Source organism: Orycteropus afer, unplaced genomic scaffold, assembly GCF_000298275.1.
Source record: "Orycteropus afer afer isolate SDZICR_OR568_19922 unplaced genomic scaffold, OryAfe1.0 scaffold00603, whole genome shotgun sequence".
In the NCBI taxonomy this organism is placed as follows: Eukaryota; Metazoa; Chordata; class Mammalia; order Tubulidentata; family Orycteropodidae; genus Orycteropus; species Orycteropus afer.
The window spans coordinates 208,985-227,694 of NW_006922190.1; the positions used below are offsets into that span (position 1 = coordinate 208,985).

At 38.9% G+C, this 18,710-nt stretch overlaps 3 protein-coding genes across 3 annotated transcripts in view; 1 reads left to right on the top strand and 2 right to left on the bottom strand.

The window, feature by feature from the left end:
- The window catches only part of ALG5 (ALG5 dolichyl-phosphate beta-glucosyltransferase), a 105,124-nt gene extending 97,368 nt beyond the window's left edge, over nt 1–7,756 (bottom strand). The window contains exons 1-4 of the mRNA XM_007956293.2: nt 7,691–7,756; nt 5,880–6,051; nt 5,492–5,538; nt 2,917–2,985 (exon numbers count right to left, since the gene is read on the bottom strand). Of these exons, the coding sequence (XP_007954484.1) occupies nt 2,917–2,985; nt 5,492–5,538; nt 5,880–6,051; nt 7,691–7,756 (354 nt within the window). The remainder of the gene's footprint in view (nt 1–2,916; nt 2,986–5,491; nt 5,539–5,879; nt 6,052–7,690) is intronic.
- Nucleotides 7,757–9,392: 1,636 nt separating this feature from the next.
- Nucleotides 9,393–17,712, top strand: EXOSC8 (exosome component 8). Its single transcript, XM_007956299.2, has 11 exons — nt 9,393–9,427; nt 10,597–10,633; nt 10,810–10,873; nt 11,523–11,596; nt 12,929–12,974; nt 13,966–14,071; nt 14,158–14,203; nt 15,263–15,359; nt 16,510–16,630; nt 17,118–17,224; nt 17,597–17,712. The coding sequence occupies exons 1-11, from the start codon at nt 9,393–9,395 to the stop codon at nt 17,710–17,712; spliced, it is 849 nt and encodes a 282-aa protein (XP_007954490.1).
- Nucleotides 17,713–18,097: 385 nt separating this feature from the next.
- SUPT20H (SPT20 homolog, SAGA complex component) overlaps nt 18,098–18,710 on the bottom strand; it is a 69,554-nt gene continuing 68,941 nt past the window's right edge. The window contains exon 24 of the mRNA XM_042783030.1: nt 18,098–18,235. Within this exon, the coding sequence (XP_042638964.1) occupies nt 18,098–18,235 (138 nt within the window). The remainder of the gene's footprint in view (nt 18,236–18,710) is intronic.

An 18,710-nucleotide genomic window follows, 5' to 3' on the forward strand; every position in this document is an offset into this window, starting at 1 on the left:
GACATGAGACAAAGTATATGTGAACTGCTGTATGAAAAGTGAATTTACTCTTTAAATCTTCACCCAAATCCTAATAAAAAAAAAAAAGAAAGTTCAAAGGAAAAAAAAAAAAAAAGTCATTGTCCAATTATAATATTCTCTTCTATTGTATTTTGTAAACAAATTTGGCCTCCTTTGTCTGTAAATACCTCAGGAACAAAATTTAAAATATTTCTCAGACTCTTCAGAGTAAAAGACATTAAACAGGTAATCAATATTCAGCTTAGGAGTTAGCTAGTCTCTGTGTTTTTTTTCTTCCCTTCTGCTCTACTAAAAATTTATACTAAATATGCTTTCAAGTTTTCTGTTTCCCCCAGGCTTGGGAGCTGTAGGATACCTGCTAACCTCTTCCTCACCACTCCCCAACTTATCCTGTTGTGCAGAGCAGGCACCTCTGATCTTTCTAGGAGAGCATCTTGCTATTCATGTGCCAAAACCTCCAAGGAAAAGTGCTCTTCAGGAAGTTGCTTTTCCTCAGCTGGGCTGAGGTTTCTGCTGTTATCTCAGCAGCAGGTGCCCTATGCGTATCTCCTAGGCCATCTCCTTCATGTATTTAAAAAAAACTCCTAAAATATTTTGCATTCACATTTGATGTGTCATACTCACACATTCAAAGTGCAGCACTTATTCTTCCTAAGATAGGACCCACCAATGCTTTCTGGCCTTTACACCTTTGTTTATACTATTTCTGAATAAGCTACCCTCCATATTTCTACTCATTACCACTCTCAAAAGGTTTAGTTCAAAAGTTACTTTCCTGTCTCTCCAATTCTTTATAGCATTTTATTCTAGGCCCCATTTTTTATCTGCATGACAGGGTTTGTAGTTGTGGTGCAGTGAATTACTTTGTATGGCTATTCTAGCCATAGTCTTTGTAACTCCCAAAAGATTACCAAGTGGGACCATGCAAATGAGGTATGTAGAACTCTGATGTTGAGAGTGGTTAGTTTTGTCACTACTCTGCCAGGCTTAAAACAAGCCTTCCTAGAGGCAGAGGGGGTAGGGATCTCACTGCCATTAAGAAAGAAGATTTGGAGAGGAAGTGAAGCACATCCTTGGACCCTAGATGACTGTGGTGGATTTCCTTGGCTGAGAGACTGCCCTGGCAGAGAGACGGTGGCAGTGGAACCAAGCAGCACAAGAGTAGTGGGCCACCTGGCCCATGGAGTGAGAAAGCTGAGTGCCCTTGGGCAGGAAGCTTGTTGGCAAAGTGGGGTACACCTAGGTGTACCTATCAGCAGAGCTGAGTTTTGCAACACTTGCTCGAGCAGGGCAGAGACCAGGTAGAGAGGCTAAGGGCACAGTGAAGGGGAAACTGTCCTGATTGAAGAATTGCATCCTGAGCACATTCCTGAACCTGAACTTCCTGTTACTTCCCTAATAAACCCCATAATCCTAAGTATTGCCAGTGAGTTCTGTGTGGCCAGTGCAGAGAATTATCAAACCCAGCACAGAAGTAGTGAGTGCTGTGGGAGAGATGGTTGATGTGAGAATTGGTAAAAGGCTGCAGGGTGGTGGCATGTCTGGCCTCACAGGAATAAGCCTTGGGCTGTTGATGGTTATCCTGTTTTCCTCTTGTGAAGTTAGAGGAGGTCAGAAGATGTTGCCTCCATGTCCTTTTTGTAGTAGTCGTGTTGCATTACACAAAGAGATGGGGTCGTGTGTATGACCCATAGTTTCTAGCACTTGTGCACATAATGATTTCTGATGATGAATTAAATAAACTGTATTTCCCTATATATTTAAGGTCCACTTTAGGTCCCTGGAAGGAGCCCTGGTGAGCACAGTAGTTAAAGCACACAGTTGCTAACCAAAGGGTCAGCGGCTTGAACCTACCAGCTACTCTATGGAAGACCGTGGTAGTTTGCTTCCATAAAGATTACAGCCTTAGAAACCCTATAGATCATTTCCACCCTGTCCTTTAGAGTTGCTAAGAGCTAGAATCGACTTGAGGGCAACAGGTTTGGTTTTTGGGTGTTATAGGTCCCTAAGTAGTATAAATGGTGCCTAATTATTAACCTAAAGGTTAGTGGATCAAACCCACCCAGTGGTGCTGCAGAAAAAGCCTGGTGATTAGCTTCCATAAAGGTGACAGCCAAGAAAACCCTATGGAGCAGTTCTACTCTGTAACACATGGGGTCACCATGAGTTGAAGTTGACTTGATAGCAATTTTTTTTTTTTAATTTAAACTGTTGCTGTTTAGCAAGAACGTTAGTAGCGCATAAGTAAAATCTCTTATTACAGAAATGAATGTCAAAGAAAATGTGAAGCTTTCTTAATAATAAATACGTTAAGATGTTTGGAGAGTAATTTACCAGTGATGCCTTAATTGTGATCCATTCCAAAGATCAGTGCACCAGATCCAATTACAGGTCTAGGAATGTATGAATGAGAGGGCATAAAGCTTTAAAATACTGTTACCTCCCATGAATAAATCTAGATGTGGGCATGCCAAAGGACATACCTGATACCCAGTGGCACATATGAAGGCATCTTCCTATTTGCGTGACTGGTTTAGAAACTGTAAGGCAAGGTGGAGCATAAAGAAGGGAATTATGCTTAGAAAAAAGGAATAATAAATTGGTAGATAGAGAGGGGCCTCTAAGAGACCAACAAACTGTTATTGAGTATGTTCATTTCCCATTTGGTGATTTTCTAAGCTTTCCTGGCATTATGGAGTAATCTCAATCGAACACCAAATAAATTTTTTAACTTTCTGTAAATAAAATACCTTTGCACTTTCTCCTACCTGTGCTACAACAATGGAGAACATGAGGCACAGCCTTAGGGGTCTCTGAGAACAAATAAGATTTGTCACTTGCTAAAATATTCTACATGTTCTACTTACTGGCAATTCCAAAAGTGTGTTTATTTACCTTTGAAGTCTGGTCTTTACTGCCATCATCAACTACTATCACCTCATAAGTGAATGCAGGATCTTGTTTCTGCAAGAAACAAAAATGAAATATCACAATTAGGCAAAACTGCCATCTAGAATTCCAATAACATTGGAAGGAAATTAAGAAATCATTCTTTTAGAATTGATATGTATAAATATAATTAAGTGTATATACACATAAAACAGAAAGATTAAGAACAAAAGGGAGGAAAGGCACTGGGCAGGAAGAGAGGAGTTAAATACTGACTAAATGTGTGGGCACATTACTCTTTCCCTCATCTCCCCTGCAACACAGTGGAAGAAGTCAAGACTTTAGGATGCTGAAGTGTACTGAGATTAGGTTTGAAATCAGACAGTGTACAGTTTAAGCTAGCTTCAACAAGTCTTAGCCTTCTGACCTTGGACAACTTAACTTTTTTGGCCTGTCTTCTCATTTTTCAAAAAGGAGAAATAACTTCCACATATAAAGTACTGCACTGTCAGTGAGGCAAACACTGATGGAGATGGTCAGACGGGTTGAATGATAAGGTATGGCTAGGCTGGAGGGAAGAAAAAGAATCCCCCCTCAGATATTTTTCTCATCTTTTCCCAACATAAACAGAAAAAGAAAAGTAATACGTGTCCCTCTTTTTTTGCCTCAGCTGTTCCTTGTGGACTTTAACAATGAAGTGAGCTTTATGGGTAGTTCTTTTAAGAAAATTTCTTGTTTTGATTTACTTTGATTTAGAGAGTTTGTGTGTTTGTGTGTGTGTATGTAGAGGACGAGTAGAAGATTCACTGAAATGGGGACTCCATTACATATTTAAAAATTAAATACAAAGAAAAGAAGAAGAAAATTGAACCCTTAATAAGTGTGAGGTTTCTATTTTTTCTGTTATACATAATCTTCATCACAGTCACATGGACTAGGTTTTATTACCTGCCCCCCTTTTTTAAAAAAGTTTTATTATGATTTGGGTGAAAGTTTACAGAGCAAATTCATTTTCCATACAGCAGTTCACATACACTTTATCTCATGACATCGATTGTCATCTCCCACAATACAACAGCTTTCCTCCTCCTTCCTCCCCATAGCCACCTCTCTTCCCTGTGTTCTTTCCTCCCATACACTCCTGCCCCCACAGCTGTCTCCCTATGCATACACAGCCCTTGTATTCTCCCATGATTGATCTCTCCAAGGAGTGTATGTAGGTCTAATATAAATGTTCAGCTCATATGCCTGTCTTTTATTTGGCTGGAAGCCACAGGAATGGGTTCAATTCCAGAACTGAAGGGCAGGTAGGAGGCATAGTCTCAGGGGCTTCCCCAGGCTCTATCAGACCAACAAACCTAGTCCTTAATTATTTTCAGTTTTGTTCCACATTTTTCTCCCACTTTATCCAAGATCTCCTACAACGATCCCTCTCTGAGTGGCTGACATTGATAGCCAGGAACCATCTAGTTCTTCTGGTCTCATAGTAGTATAGGCTGAGGATCACATGGTGTACTTGTCCTTTGGACTAATTGTTTCCATGAATCTTTGATTTTCTTCATTGTTTTTTGCTCTGGATGAGGATAGACCCATCATTGCATGTAGATGGCCACTTGCAAGTTTTTGAGTTTCCAGTCACTACTCACCAAAGTAGGATGTGGAACAATATTTTTGTGTAGTATTTTATGCCATTTGAGCTTGATGTCCCTTGCAACCATGGTCCTGAGCCCACAGGTCCAACTACTTGCTCCCTCTGGGTAGCTGGCTGTGGCCAAGAAGTGACTACAACCTTCCCTTGTCAGCTCTACTATATACCTGGAAATTCTTATAAAACATACAAATACACTTGTAGAAACATTGTCTGCCCACCCTATATGTGGTGATGGGCACACTCCCCTGAGGGGAGATTCTTGAGAATAATAAAGAAACACAAGATAATTTCACTGTAATTAAAATGCTTTTAAAAGTAAGCCCTTTTCTTAAAAAATCACAGAAGTGAAAACAGCATTGTGTCATTATATAAAGTCTCAGATATGCTGTCACTCAATCTTAAATATATCATCAGGTAAGACAGAATAAACAGTGTATGTGCAGGTACACAAGAGAAACTTCATTTCTAGTTTGTCTTGGGGGTTCTCACCTGCCTCTGGAGGTGGTGTGCTACATGCTAGGCTTGCCTGCTAAACGCTGATGGTCAGCTACAAACAGAGCAGTCTGGTGGGGCAGCAATCAGGATGCCCCATGCACAGCTGGCTGTGGGGAGTTCGCTTTCTCCTCTCTCACACAAGGTCTAACCTGGGTGACCTGGTCTATGGAAGTACATTTCCCAACCCTCCTTCCAAGGAGTGGCTGGTGGGTTTGAACTGTCAGCCTTCTGGTTAGCAGTCACATTGCCTTAGATACTATGCCACCAGAGCTCTTTTGATTTTCATTTGTTGTTGTTGTTGTTATGTGCCGTCGAGTCGGCCCCGACTCATAGCGACCCCTCCTTGGGTTTCCGAGGCAGTATCACTACGGAAGTAGGATTGCCCAACCTTCCTTCCGAGGAGTGGACATCAAATTAAAAGAGAAAATATGGTACCTGTCTCTTCTCTAGATAGCCCAGAGTTTCATCCATCATTGCAGGCACTGAAAGAAAAAATGTTAAAAATCACTTTTAAAAATGACCACACCAGTTTATATATGGATAAAGTTGGAAGACTCTAACTAGCCCCTTTGGGATTTGCCCCAATGGTCATTTCCACCTGGACTGTCTTCCTCTGTCTTCTGTTCATGTCTTATTACCTTTCTAGAATATATCTGGTCCTACTTCCTCATGCTTAGTCCTGTTCATTTCTACAACAATCACCATCTATACCACTCACCACAGTCCACATCCATGAATGTTCTGCAAATAGAATAAACTCCAATACCTTAAATTTTCTTTTCATCTGAAATTACTCCTTACCAAAAAATCAAATAGGGCTTACACCGTTTTTCTTCATTGTATGAAGGGACGACAATAGAAAGCTGTTTGGTAGGCAAGTCCCATATGCTGGGTAAAGTTTCCTTCTGGCCTTTGGCATTTAAGAAGAACTTCTCGTCTTCATGTTGATGAAGGTGTGGCATTTTCACAGCAGTTATAAATGCAACAAAGGAAATCTAAAAGCAGGTATGTAAAAAAGAAATGTTATACTAACCTGTTTTACATGTTTTGTTAGAATGCATCATTTATTTATTTATTTATTTATTTAGAGTGGAATATTCACTCTCTGGAGTCCTGGGTGCTTACCATGCTTGGTTGCTAACCAAAAGACTGGAAGTTTGAGTTTTTACCCAGAGGCAACTCAGAAGAAAGGCCTGGCAATCTACATCTTAAAAATCACCCACTGAAAGTTCTGGCCATGGTGCACAGTTCTCTGACACACCTGGGGTCACCATGAGTTGGAATCAGGTGAATGGCAACCAATTTTTGATACTCATTCTGTTTTCATTGTCTTAGAAATGGTCTGGAGGTGACTCTAAAACTGGAAGACTGTCAGTGCACTACTTATTGACAGATATAATAGATAAAAGCCTTGACTTAGAATTCTCATGTTATTTTTATGCTTTAATCCTAATACTTTTTCTCTCCAAAAATGAAATTGAATTAACAGGACAGTGGTCACAAGCCAGTTCTAAGAACTGGGTAGACAAGACAGAACCACAAAGAATGACTGAAGCTTACAAGAACACAACTAAACATCAGCTGTCTTGACTACTGCTACCAAGACAGCCATGGTCTATTCTCCCACAATAGAACTGCTGATAAACTTCTTGCCACCCTACTTAAACCTCGCAACTTCCCCCAGCTCAGGACTGATGGATCGTTGATCTCAGCCCATCTGCATGTAGATGCTTTAATAAACTTTCTTTCAAAACTCTATTGGCCTGATTTCTCTCTCCCTGCACCTGAACCTTACACTTATGAACTGTTAAGTTCTTTCTACTCAGCTAGTTGCTAAAGCTGCAGGAGGTTTTTTGTTTCTTTCCACCTAGCATTCCACAAGCCTCTCAGGCCTCTGTTACAGCAGATCTACTAGAGAACACCCATAGAGAAAATTCAGTCCACTCGCAGATTTCTCTCAACTTGGATCCCCAGCATGCACACACAGTGAGGTCTCATCCTGGTAGTACTGGAAAGGCCGCTCAACTGAATGTTAAAAATGAGAAACTTTTCTCCACTTACTAACTAAATGTTTTTTGTATTTCCTGAATAATGGCAAAGAAAATCTCAGTTTGAATTCTATTGTGTTGCCTCTTTCAGTGACAGAAAAATGTAAGCTGATTAATTCTGAAAGATAACAACTCACAAACACATGGTAACGTGATGCGCCTAGGCCTCATCTTTTCTGATCACCCTGTGTCACTGACTTATTACAACCTATAATGCGTGGCTCCTGTCAAATCTCCGTTATCACTTTTTATTTGCTTAACCACATCAACAGAAAAGCGAGTCCAGAAAGCACATGCATTCTCAGGGTCTAAGACCTTCTCGGGTGGGTCCAGAATTGCGTAAGTTGTAACCTCCGAAGGAACTCCTGGAGAGGTCGAAACCAACAGGGCAGTTGGGCATGTACCTGGGGGCCAGGAGGTGAGTGAGGAAGGAATGGCAGGATGGGTGGGCGCATCCAAAGTTAAATAAAGACCCAGAGAGAGAAGGGAAATTCTGGGATCAAGGCTTGGAGAGAAGAACATGCAGTACGGAGGAGCAGACGTTCGGGAGCCCAGGCCCGTGTCGGTCCGCAATCCCTCTCCTCACCAGTATAAGGACTGCGGCTGCTAGTGCCGCGCCGAGTACCACCAGCTGCAGCAGGAACGGCGCCATCCTCCATGCCAGGAAAGCCACCCGGGCTGCGCCCGCCGCCCTATCGTACCCTTACACACACGCGGAAGAGCGGCCGGGCTCCGCCTCCGGCTGCCAGAGAGGCCACGCCGTCCTGCGCCCGCCGGCCACAGCGCCCCCGCGCGGCGACGCTAGAAAGTAGCAGTGCAGTGTAGGAAGCGTTCAGGCTCACGGTTCCTTAACGCGGATTGCCAAGTTTCCCAAATGAAAATACAGGACGCTAACTTAAACATGAATTTTAGATAAACAATCAATACCTTTTTTAAAATTTTCAATTGTGATTTGGGTGAAAGTTTACACAGAAAATTCATTTTCCGTTTTGTTTCATGACATTGATTGCAAACCCCATAATGTATCAGCTCTTTTCCCACTTTCTCCCCGAGGTTACCTTTTCCATATGTCTTTCTTTCCTACGCATTCCTGCCCTCTGAGCTACCTCCCTGTGCAACTGCTGCTGTTCTGATTTCCCATGAATGATTGAGTGTACTTCAAACCAAAACCAAACTCACTGCCATGGAGTCCACCGACTCATAGCGACCCCTCCTTGGGTTTCCCAGGCAGTATCACTACGGAAGTAGATTGCCCAACCTTCCTTCCGAGGAGTGGCTGGTGGGTTTGAACAGCCTGCCTTCTGATTAGCAGTCAAGTGCCTCAGGCACTTAACTGGTATAAATGCTATCCTTACATAGCTGCCTACAGCAGCTAGAGTTCAATTCCAGGCTCAAAGGGTGACTAGCGGCCATAGTCTCGGGGGTTTCACCAGCCTCTATCAGACCAGCAAGCTTGCTCTTACCTCACAATAACTTTTTAACGTAAGTACGTCTCATGCAATATTTTCACTCATATTGAAGTGTTTAGCTGACATCCACATTTAACTTGGTGTCCGTATTTCAGGAGCCCTGGTGGAGCAATGGTAAAACCCTTGGAGGTTTGAACCTACCAGCCATTCCACAGTAGATAGACATGGCAATTGGCTTCAGCTTCCATTAAATTGCAGCCTTGTAAATACTATGGGGTAGTTCTACTGTGTTCCACAGGGTCATTATGAATTGGAATCAACTCTATGGCAGCGGGTTTGTCCAGTATTTTATCTAAGTGGCAACCCTATGTAGGATGGCAGAGGCCGTGAGCCATGACAGTCTACACAACACAAGCTGATCCCTTGGAGCCTCTTGGAATCTTCTCTGGCTCGGTAATCTGTGGAGTTTGGTACTAATAATCGTACAGCAGGGAGCTCTAGGGAAGAGGCAAGCTCCAGGCCCAGCCTACAACAAAGATGGGAAAGGACAAGAGACATTGGAATAATGCTCCACAATCGTCACTCGTTTCTGTGCTATAATTATAAAAAAAAAATTTCTCTTAAATTCTTGGTTTTGCTCTTAACTAGAAGCGTGTTTCTATAGAGGGACTCCTCGTCATTTCTCTATTAGGAGATTCGTCAAAACACATCAAAGGCAAGAAAAACTACCAGACCATCTGGCTAAGGGTCACGGATCCGAAGGCTGTGACCGTGACCCGAGGCAATCTTCGTCTCCTTCTGGTCTTCCGCTCCTTCTGAGGCGGGAGAAGGGCGCCGGCGCTGGTGAGGAAAGTGAGGAGGCGGACCCATCGCGGGCACATGCGTGCGGGCGGAAAGATGGCGGCTGGGTTCAAGTGAGTGTCGGAGGCCGGTGGGCGGGAGTTTAGTGTCCTGGGGGTTAGCCGCCGCAGGTTCGTGTGTCGGCCCTGTGGAGCTTCTTAGCTAAGACTCTCTTACCTGGAAGCAGTTCGGGCCAGGGTCTCATTTCTTTGTGCGGCGAAACAGGCGACCTGGGTGTACGTCATGAAAAGAAAGGGGGCTTTTCCCCATTGGGACTGGAGACCGAAAGAACCTTGTGCGTAGAGTTCTAAAGCTATTGTGAGCGCTTGTGAGCTTGGTAGGTGGACTTGCGGACCCAGGAGACACAATTGTGATCTTTTAAAACTCGTTGCATCTGAATCACGCGCAACCCCCTTCTTCCGCGTTATTTCTAAAAGCTTTATGCCGGGTTCGGAAGGTTTTGATTAAGTCTTTTGTGCCGTTTGGGTGAACCCTTTGGACGCCCAAGACCATTGTTTTTAAATGGATAAGTAGGCTACCAGAGGAAGCCAATGATATTGAAATATATTTATGTATCTGTATAAACTCCAAATTCTTGATAGAGTAATATGTGTCAGTTTTAAAACGAACTAAACAAGATTTATGAGTCTAAACAAGATTATGAGTCGGGGCCGACTCGACAGCAAAACAACAACAAACAAGATTTACTGGCTAATATAATAACTACTGGAATTTCAAAGTAGTGGTCAGCCTAAAGTACCTTCGACAACTAAAATTTAAAAGGAAAATACTTGTGTTAAAATATAGGTACTACTAGTATTATTTTAGCTTATTGCCTACAGTCATAATTGAAAGATACGCTACATTTCAGTTGCAGGATAGTGAAAATAAAGATGTAACATTTACATGCGCACTAGGTTAGAAATCTCAGCTTCAGAGCAAGGATGGCATTATTTTAACACTTGGATTAATCCATTTTTGAAAATGTCCAGGGGCTTTGGTCTCTTATAATTGTTTCAGGAAGAATGAAGAGGACCAATTGAGTAAAACTGCTACTGTAACAGGGCTCTATTTTTTATAATTACTTGTAGGTGGCAAGATATACATCAGAATTCATGAAAGAAATTTACTTACAAATTTTGGAGATTGGCATAATCACCAGAACCTTAAGATCCTTGCAGTTTTGGAATTTTTGTTAATATTCATTAACTTACCTGATGAATTTTTAACTCATGTGTTTCAGAACCGTGGAACCTCTGGAATATTACAGAAGATTTTTGGTCAGTAATGTTAATGTCTTTTTGATGGTATCACATGCCGCTATTATGAACACATTTCAAATAATTCAAATTGATTTATTTGGATTTGTATTTTACATTAACATGGTTTGTTTACCAGATTGTGTAAAGTAAACATGTATTTTATTTTCATATACATAAACATTATATTTATTTAGAAAGAGAACTGCCGTCCCGATGGAAGAGAACTTGGTGAATTCAGAACCACCACTGTCAATATAGGTGAGGCTATATGGAGTTCTAAAATAGGATGTTGAAAGATATTTTGAGTTTTTAAAATAGTATAGTTTCTGTATACTAGTAGAGAATTTTTATTCGTAAACTTTCCTTTTTTAACCTGCTACCCTTAATTGATAAATACATTTAAATTTCAAACTAACTGTCAAGTGTTTTTCCACTTCCTTCACAACCACACAGATGTGGTTTTCTTGTGTCTAATACATATTATATCTTCTTGTTGCACATACGGAATTTTCCAATTTCATCTGTATAGCATTGTTCTAGCCTGTGAGCCACTTAAACATACTTCAGCTTAATCCTACCAAATCTAAGGAATTTGGATGATTTCTTAACCATGAGATTTACCTGTCCAACATTCCTCTGAGTGAATGAAAAATGATTAACTCAAATTCAAGGACAAGCAATTATTTGGTAAAACAATAATTTTAAATAGTCATACCATTTCTAAATCAATGACTCCTGAGTCTAGGGATAAATTTCTGTAAGCAGCTGAAATTGTAGATATGTAGAAAGCTAAAATGGTATTTAGAAAATTAGTTAATATTTAATTTTAGTTATTATATAATCTGTAGCTTTTTGTTTTTTCCTTTTAATGAACATTTTCATTTTACCTAAATACTTACCTTTTCAGGTTCAATTAGTACTGCAGATGGTTCTGCTTTAGTGAAGCTGGGAAATACGACAGTAATTTGTGGTATTAAAGCGGTAGGTTTAATATGTATCTTATTGATGTGAATTACCCAAGTAGCTCTATAGATTTATTGGATTGTGATACACATTTAGAATTCTACTCTTGATTAGCTAGGTAAGGGTCAGTTGTTAAATATTTAATTTCATTTTCAAATAGCTTCTACCACCCATAATACAGTCTAAGTTTAATGACTCTTAATTATAATTTGTGGCTATATGTCAGATGTACCAAAACGAAACTAATTTTAATTTTCCCACCCTTTATTTTTAGAAATTATGTCATTGCAAATTAGAGGGATTTTTGGCAGCATTCTTTTAACTAATGATCGCATTTAATTTGTGTAAAATGTGTAGAACACTGATAAAGTATCTACTAAATTCCAGGCTCTTTGCTAGGTGTTTTACACAATTATTGGCTTAATCCTCAGAATAATCATTTGAGGTATTATTTCTCTGTCTCGTTTGTTTTATAGATGACGTTCAATAACTTGTTCAGGTATACAAGGTTCATAAATAAACATAAATCTGGTTCGAAAGCCTGTGTTTTTTTTTTACTACACTACGCTGGGTTGTTTAACCTAAGTTGAGATTCCTCCTGCGTAAAACTGGGGTGATAACTAACACTAAATGAACATTTACTTCTTGCCAGGTTTTGTGTTAGGTACTTAATGTACATTCTCATTTGACCCTCACAATAGTGCCCTGGAGTAGGCACTATTCTTCTCATTTTCCAGATGAGGAAATTGGAGGTTAGCGGTTCAATAACTTGCCTAAGTTCTTTTAAAAGCCTTTGCTGTTGAGTATTTTACACACACAACCCCCCAGACCCACTGCTATTGAGTTGATTCCAACTTATAGCAACCCCCATTGGCTTTCTGAGGCAATAAATCTTTAAGGACGTAGATTGCCCAGTCTTCCTTCTGCAGAGTGGCTGGCTGGTGGGTTTGAACCACCAACCTTCTGGTTAGCAGCCAAATGCCTTAGGCACTGTGCGCAAGAGAGCCTTGAGTATTACATCCCCCCCGCCCCAAACCAAACTCCAGCAGTTACTAAATCTGCCTGTGCCAGTACCACCTGCATATTAAATTCAGATTCTTTGCTACTGAATGGTGGGGGGGTGGCAACCATCCAAATGATATTTGTCAAAGATCTCCAGGTAATTTTAATGAGCAGTACTGTACTGCCTTCTAAACTTTCAGAACTATTGTGAGGATCAGAGCCACCACACGCTGGCATAATTCTCCAGGTACTAATGATGTGGTGTAGAGCCTTCCATAACTGACTGCAAACTGTCTTCACAGTTCTGAGTAGCTGCTTTCAATAGGAAACGTTTGTTTGCTTTCATAGGAATTTGCAGCACCATCAACGGATGCCCCTGATAAAGGATATGTAGGTAAGTTAATGATTCTGTACTTTTAATACAAATACTTTTAACATATTTAATACTGATATGGTAGTTAAGTTATAGTAATTATTTGAGTTGAAGAAGAAAAATATTCCTAAGATTCAGGAATATACAGGAATGAATCTGACATTCCTAAAGTTTTCTGTACATGTAATAACAGCATAATAGCAAGATAAAGAATTTTATAAAGTTAACCTTTATCAAAGTTGTTATTTATGGATTAAAGAAGCAAAATTTCATTTGTAGGATAGCTATATAGGGAATGTATTTTAACTTACTGATTTTGTTTCTTTGGAAATTTTGAAGCATTGTTTTTCATTCAGTCATTAATTTTTGTTTATACACTTAGATATCCCAAACTATTCTGTTTCCAAAATGATTCTAGTGCTGTGCAACTTTTTTTCTGCTCTTGGACCTTCTGTTCTGTATTGTAGAAAACATTTTAAAAATACAAAACCAGTTGAGTGTGGATAGGCTATCTTTGTATTAAATCTAGAAAACTCTGGAAAGTTTAGGGAGGAGTAAGGCCTAATGTAGATGCTTTGGTTTTCTCTTTCTGTATTTTATTCTTTGTATGAAAAAAAATTTGGAAAAAATTTAATTTTTTTCTAAGCCCAAGGAATCTTATGAAGACCAGAAAAAGAATATAATTGAAACATTACTATGGTTTCTACTTGGAAAGCGTATCCATGGCTATAGCTACCTTTGTGTTGTTATGTGCCGTGGATTCGGACCTGACTTATAGTGACCCTTCCTTGGGTTTCTGAGGCAGTTATCACTATGGAAGTAGATTGCCCAACCTTCTTCCGATGAGTGGCTGCTGGATTTGAACCGATAGCCTTCTGGTTAGCTGTCAAGTACCTTAGGCACTATGCTAACAGAGCTCCTATAGCTACCTTTGCGATAGGCTGCAAATACTTTTAACACTTACATGCACCCGATGGTAATTTAGTTCATAGCTATGGAATGTTTCTTTTAGTTCCTAACGTGGACCTACCACCTCTGTGTTCATCGAGATTTCGGTCTGGACCTCCTGGGGAAAAGGCCCAAGTGGCTAGCCAGTTCATTGCAGATGTCATTGAAAAGTAAGATCGTTATCATAAAATTTGATTATTGTTCCTTTTCATATAGTTTTAATCTTTCATTTACTATGCTCTGTCATTATATAAAGTTCACAGATAATTCAGAAAGAGGACTTATGCATTTCTCAAGGAAAGGTAAGAGCAATGGGCTTTTTCATTATTATTTTGAAGTGATTTTGGGGGGTAAAAGTAGAATTAATTAAACCAGAGGCCTTAAATATAGCTAACCTACTATTTTTAGATGGAATTCAGTAAAAATGTCAGCCTTAGTCTGATGATTTAAAGAAAAACTAGCTAGCTAGCTCATAAAAAACAGTTTTGACTATTTCCTGACTGAGGGGTTGGTTTTAAGTGGAGATAATTTATTTTTTCCTTGATTTCAGATCATATTTAAGGTGAATCTATGTGATAAATTCCCAAAGTTGACTTGAAAATTTAAAACTAAATTTACTAGAACCTAGCTCTGGTGGCACAGTGGTTAAAGCACTTGGCTGCCAACAAAAATATTGGTAACCCACTAGCTGCTCTGCAGGAGAGATGCCTCTGTGGCGATTTACAGCCTTGGAAATCTTATGGGGCAGCTCTACTGTCCTGCTCTACAGTCCTACAGAGTTGCTATCAGTTGGCATCAACTAGATGGCTGGGGTTTTGGGTTTAGAGAGGGGAGCTATGGTGGCATAGTGCCTAAGGCATCTGACTGCTAACCAGAAGGCTGGTGGTTCAAACCCACAGCCACTCCTCAGAAGATTGGGCGATCTAATTGCGTAGAGATACTGCCTTGGAAACCTTAGGAGGGGTTGCCATGAGTTGGGACCGAGTCGATGACAGACAGTGAGTTTGTTTTGGTTTATATACTGATAGTTAGCTTTGTAAAACCTAAGCATTTTCTGTACTAAGGTTTCTATGGGAAAGTGTATTTTGAGTTAGCTGGGGCTTTAAAAAGCATTTTCCTTATCTGCTAACCTAGTAACCAGAATCTACATCTATAGCCCCATTGAAGGAAATTGAGACATTCTATTCACTTGCTAGCTGGGTGGTCAAAATTCAGCTTTCACCAAATCTAGTTTTCTATTTTATAAGGGAAAATCATTCTTTAAGGTTGTCTAACCAAAGGTTCTATGGTTCATATGTCAAAGCAAGTAGTATGTTCTATCCATCAGAATACTCATTTCTTTTTTGTGTAAACTATTTTAGCTTGCTTGGGTTCTGTACTGTGACCTCATTTGCCTTGACTATGATGGAAACATTTTGGATGCCTGTACGTTTGCTTTGTTAGCTGCTTTAAAAAATGGTAAGCAAGCAATCTTCCTGCTAATGGATCAGATTTTTTTGTGAAACTTTATGTATATCTGCTCAATAAACTAAAGGTTTTTGTTAAAATTTAGATATCATTCAAGTATGAATGTAATATTACATGACTTTCCAAATATACTTGGAAGTTTTATATTCTTTAACTGAATATCTTTTAGTGTTATTTCAATTGTTATACCCATGTATTGTGTTGAGACGTCAGTCCTCTACAGTGTAGTTAATATGGGAGGAAGAGTTTTAACTGCTATCTGGGTGGTTGGGAAGATTCTACAAGTATTATGTGAGTTCTCTGCTTTATGTAATGTTACCAGAAAGGATTTTCACTATAAGGCCATAGATTTCCTTTTTAACAGTAAAATTTCTTAGGAGTCTAATTAGACAGGTTATAGTTAATGACTTATACATGTTTCGTATTGCTGAATTGATATAGAACCCATTGGAGTTACAAAATTTAGCTAGCATAGGAGTATTATATTACTGAGGATCCTGAGTGGAACAAGCAGTTTGTGCTCGTCTACTAACCTAAAAGTTGGCAGTTCAAACCCACTCAGCCACTTTGCAGAAGAAAGGCCTGGTGAACTGCTTCTATAAATATTATAGCCAAGAGAACCTTATGAAGCAGTTTTATTCTGTAACAGATGGAGTTCACCATGAGTTGGAATCACCTCAGTGGCAAATGGTTTGATTTTATAATATTAGTTCAGTGATTAAAGTGAGGACTCAATTTGAAGCCTAATCTGCCACCTCTGCTGAAGTTTTCTTATCTATAAAATGGGGTAATAGTACCCACTTTATAGGAATGTTGATGATTCTATGTATTAACCCAGTGAAAATGCTTTACAAAGTACCTGGCCTACAGAAAGCAGTTAAACCTGTTACTTAATATTAACAACTCATTTTGATTTTGTAAACTCTTTGAAGAAAGTAGTCTTTAGGCTGCAATGTCCTATGTTCTGAAATACAATGTTTATATTTACTATATCCTTATTCTAAGATTATTTTTGTTAGAAGAATACTTCTGGACAAATTCAATAAAGGAAAAGTGAATTAACAAAACATAGAAAGTTATCTTTTACTTACACTAGAGTGGGAGACATATTAACATTTAATATTTACTTGCCTTTTTCTAGTACAGTTGCCTGAAGTTACTATAAATGAAGAAACTGCTTTAGCAGAAGTTAATTTAAAGAAGAAAAGTCATTTGAATATTAGAAATTATCCAGTTGCAACTTCCTTTGCTATATTTGATGAGTAAGTTAATCAAATTCTGTTTTGAAGGCAATGGATTGTTACTGAGCTTTCTGACTTTTCATGAATGTCAAAGGTAACATACATATTCTGGCTTGCCATGGACAACCAAGTTTATAGCTATTTTCCCTGAACAATTATTACTAGCCAACTTTTAAATTTTCAAAAGTATACTGATTTGGAGCATCAATTCTGTGGTCACCTTATCTATTCTCCTATAGAATGGTAATTTTCAGTTCTTTCACTAAAGATTTACCTGAGGCTACCTTCAGTATTTGCCAAGGACTTTAATATAGCCACAAACTGAAGGGAAAAAATTCTTAATAGAATTTCAGTCATTATTAACTCTTCTGGTTTCTTGCTGGTTATGTGCTAGCTCTTAATGTCTGGTATCAATACCTAAGTTGAAATGTAGGTAGTATGCTTAGTATTTTTTTAAACAAAATTGGTTCCATGGACTAATAATTTACTTTTAATTTTTTATAAATAGCACTTTACTCATAGTAGACCCTACTGGAGAAGAGGAACATCTGGCAACTGGAACCTTAACAATAGTAATGGATACAGGAGGCAAGCTATGTTGTCTTTACAAACCAGGCATGTTCCTTCCATTTAAGTCCTAAATATATGTTGATGAAAAGTCTGTGGGAGCTTCTTCATATTAGGGAGGACTAAATGGAATGTGGGATGTTTCACTGTTTACCAGTAAAGTCAACTCAATATACCTGCCTTGCTACCTCAGATCCTTACTTTTTTATGTTTATCAGTAGTTCTTCAACTTTGGTGTATAGTTCTTGTTGAAACAAGAACTTGCATTTCTTACAAGTTCCCAGATAATTTTGATGCTTCTAGTTTTAAGACCATACTGCTGCTGTACATTGTCCATTTTTTAAAATGACCTTACAGTGATCTTTTCACAATCTTTGTTAACTAAGAGGTTAAAAGAGTTGGTACAATAATTTTTTATAGGTGGAAGTGGGCTGACTGGTGCAAAACTTCAGGACTGTATGAGCCGAGCAGTTACAAGACACAAAGAAGTAAAAAAACTAATGGATGAAGTAATTCAGAGTATGAAACCCAAATAAAGCACCACAGTTTAAAACAGATTTGTAAAAACTATATTTGTTAACATTGTGCACAAACCTTTTATACTAAATAAATATCAAACTACATTGTTCTGAAAGATGTTTCTAGTATTTTTTTAGGTCACTTCCATATATATATATTATGTACAGTGAAACCATTTTTTAAAAAGCAATGACTTAGGCAAACCAACCCTAATTCATTGAATCATTTCTCTGTTTTTATTTAAAAAAAACATAGGGTGGTGCTTCTGTATAAAGTTTGTACATCTAGCAATGTAAAATACTGACACATTAAAAAATGAAACAAAAATGTGAAGTAAAAATTCAGAATCCTTTTGATTCAATGCTCTTGTCTTTTCAAAGAACAGGAAAAAAAATGCAAGACTCAGAATTTTGGAGTGCTTGGCATGCCTCTCTTCATTTTACTTTTTGACTGGCTGCCTGTATGTCGATGATGATGGAGCTGAGCTGTCTGTGCTGCTGCTGCCGCCATAGCCATTTGATGCTGTAAGAATCGCAACTGCTGCCAAAAGGAGGGGGAAAAGTTATGTTAAATGTAGGCAGGTATGGGAAGATGCTTTTCTTGAGAGTGATGAAACAAAATTGAAAAGGAGAAAGCACCAAGATAACAAAAAGAGATTATACCACATTGAGACAATGCACAGTCAAACAGCACCAGTGGCACAGAAGCCTGCTGAGGGCTTTAAAATACGATTCTTGGTAAATTTTAAAAAATTATTTCTGTTAACTTGCCCTGTCAGTCTACATTGCAGTAACTCAGCAACTTCAGTTACCATTTTGTTGTATGATATTTTACAGCAATATAAAAGCACCCTGAATATCAAGATAGTCAACTATAATATGCTGATTGTACTTCCAAAAGTAACTGAGTAACATTTTTCTAAATAAACAGGTTATGACATTTACTAATAGGAACACTGGTATACTTGCCTCTTTCTGCAGTACAGTATTAAAAAGTTAACAACTGGCACTCAGAA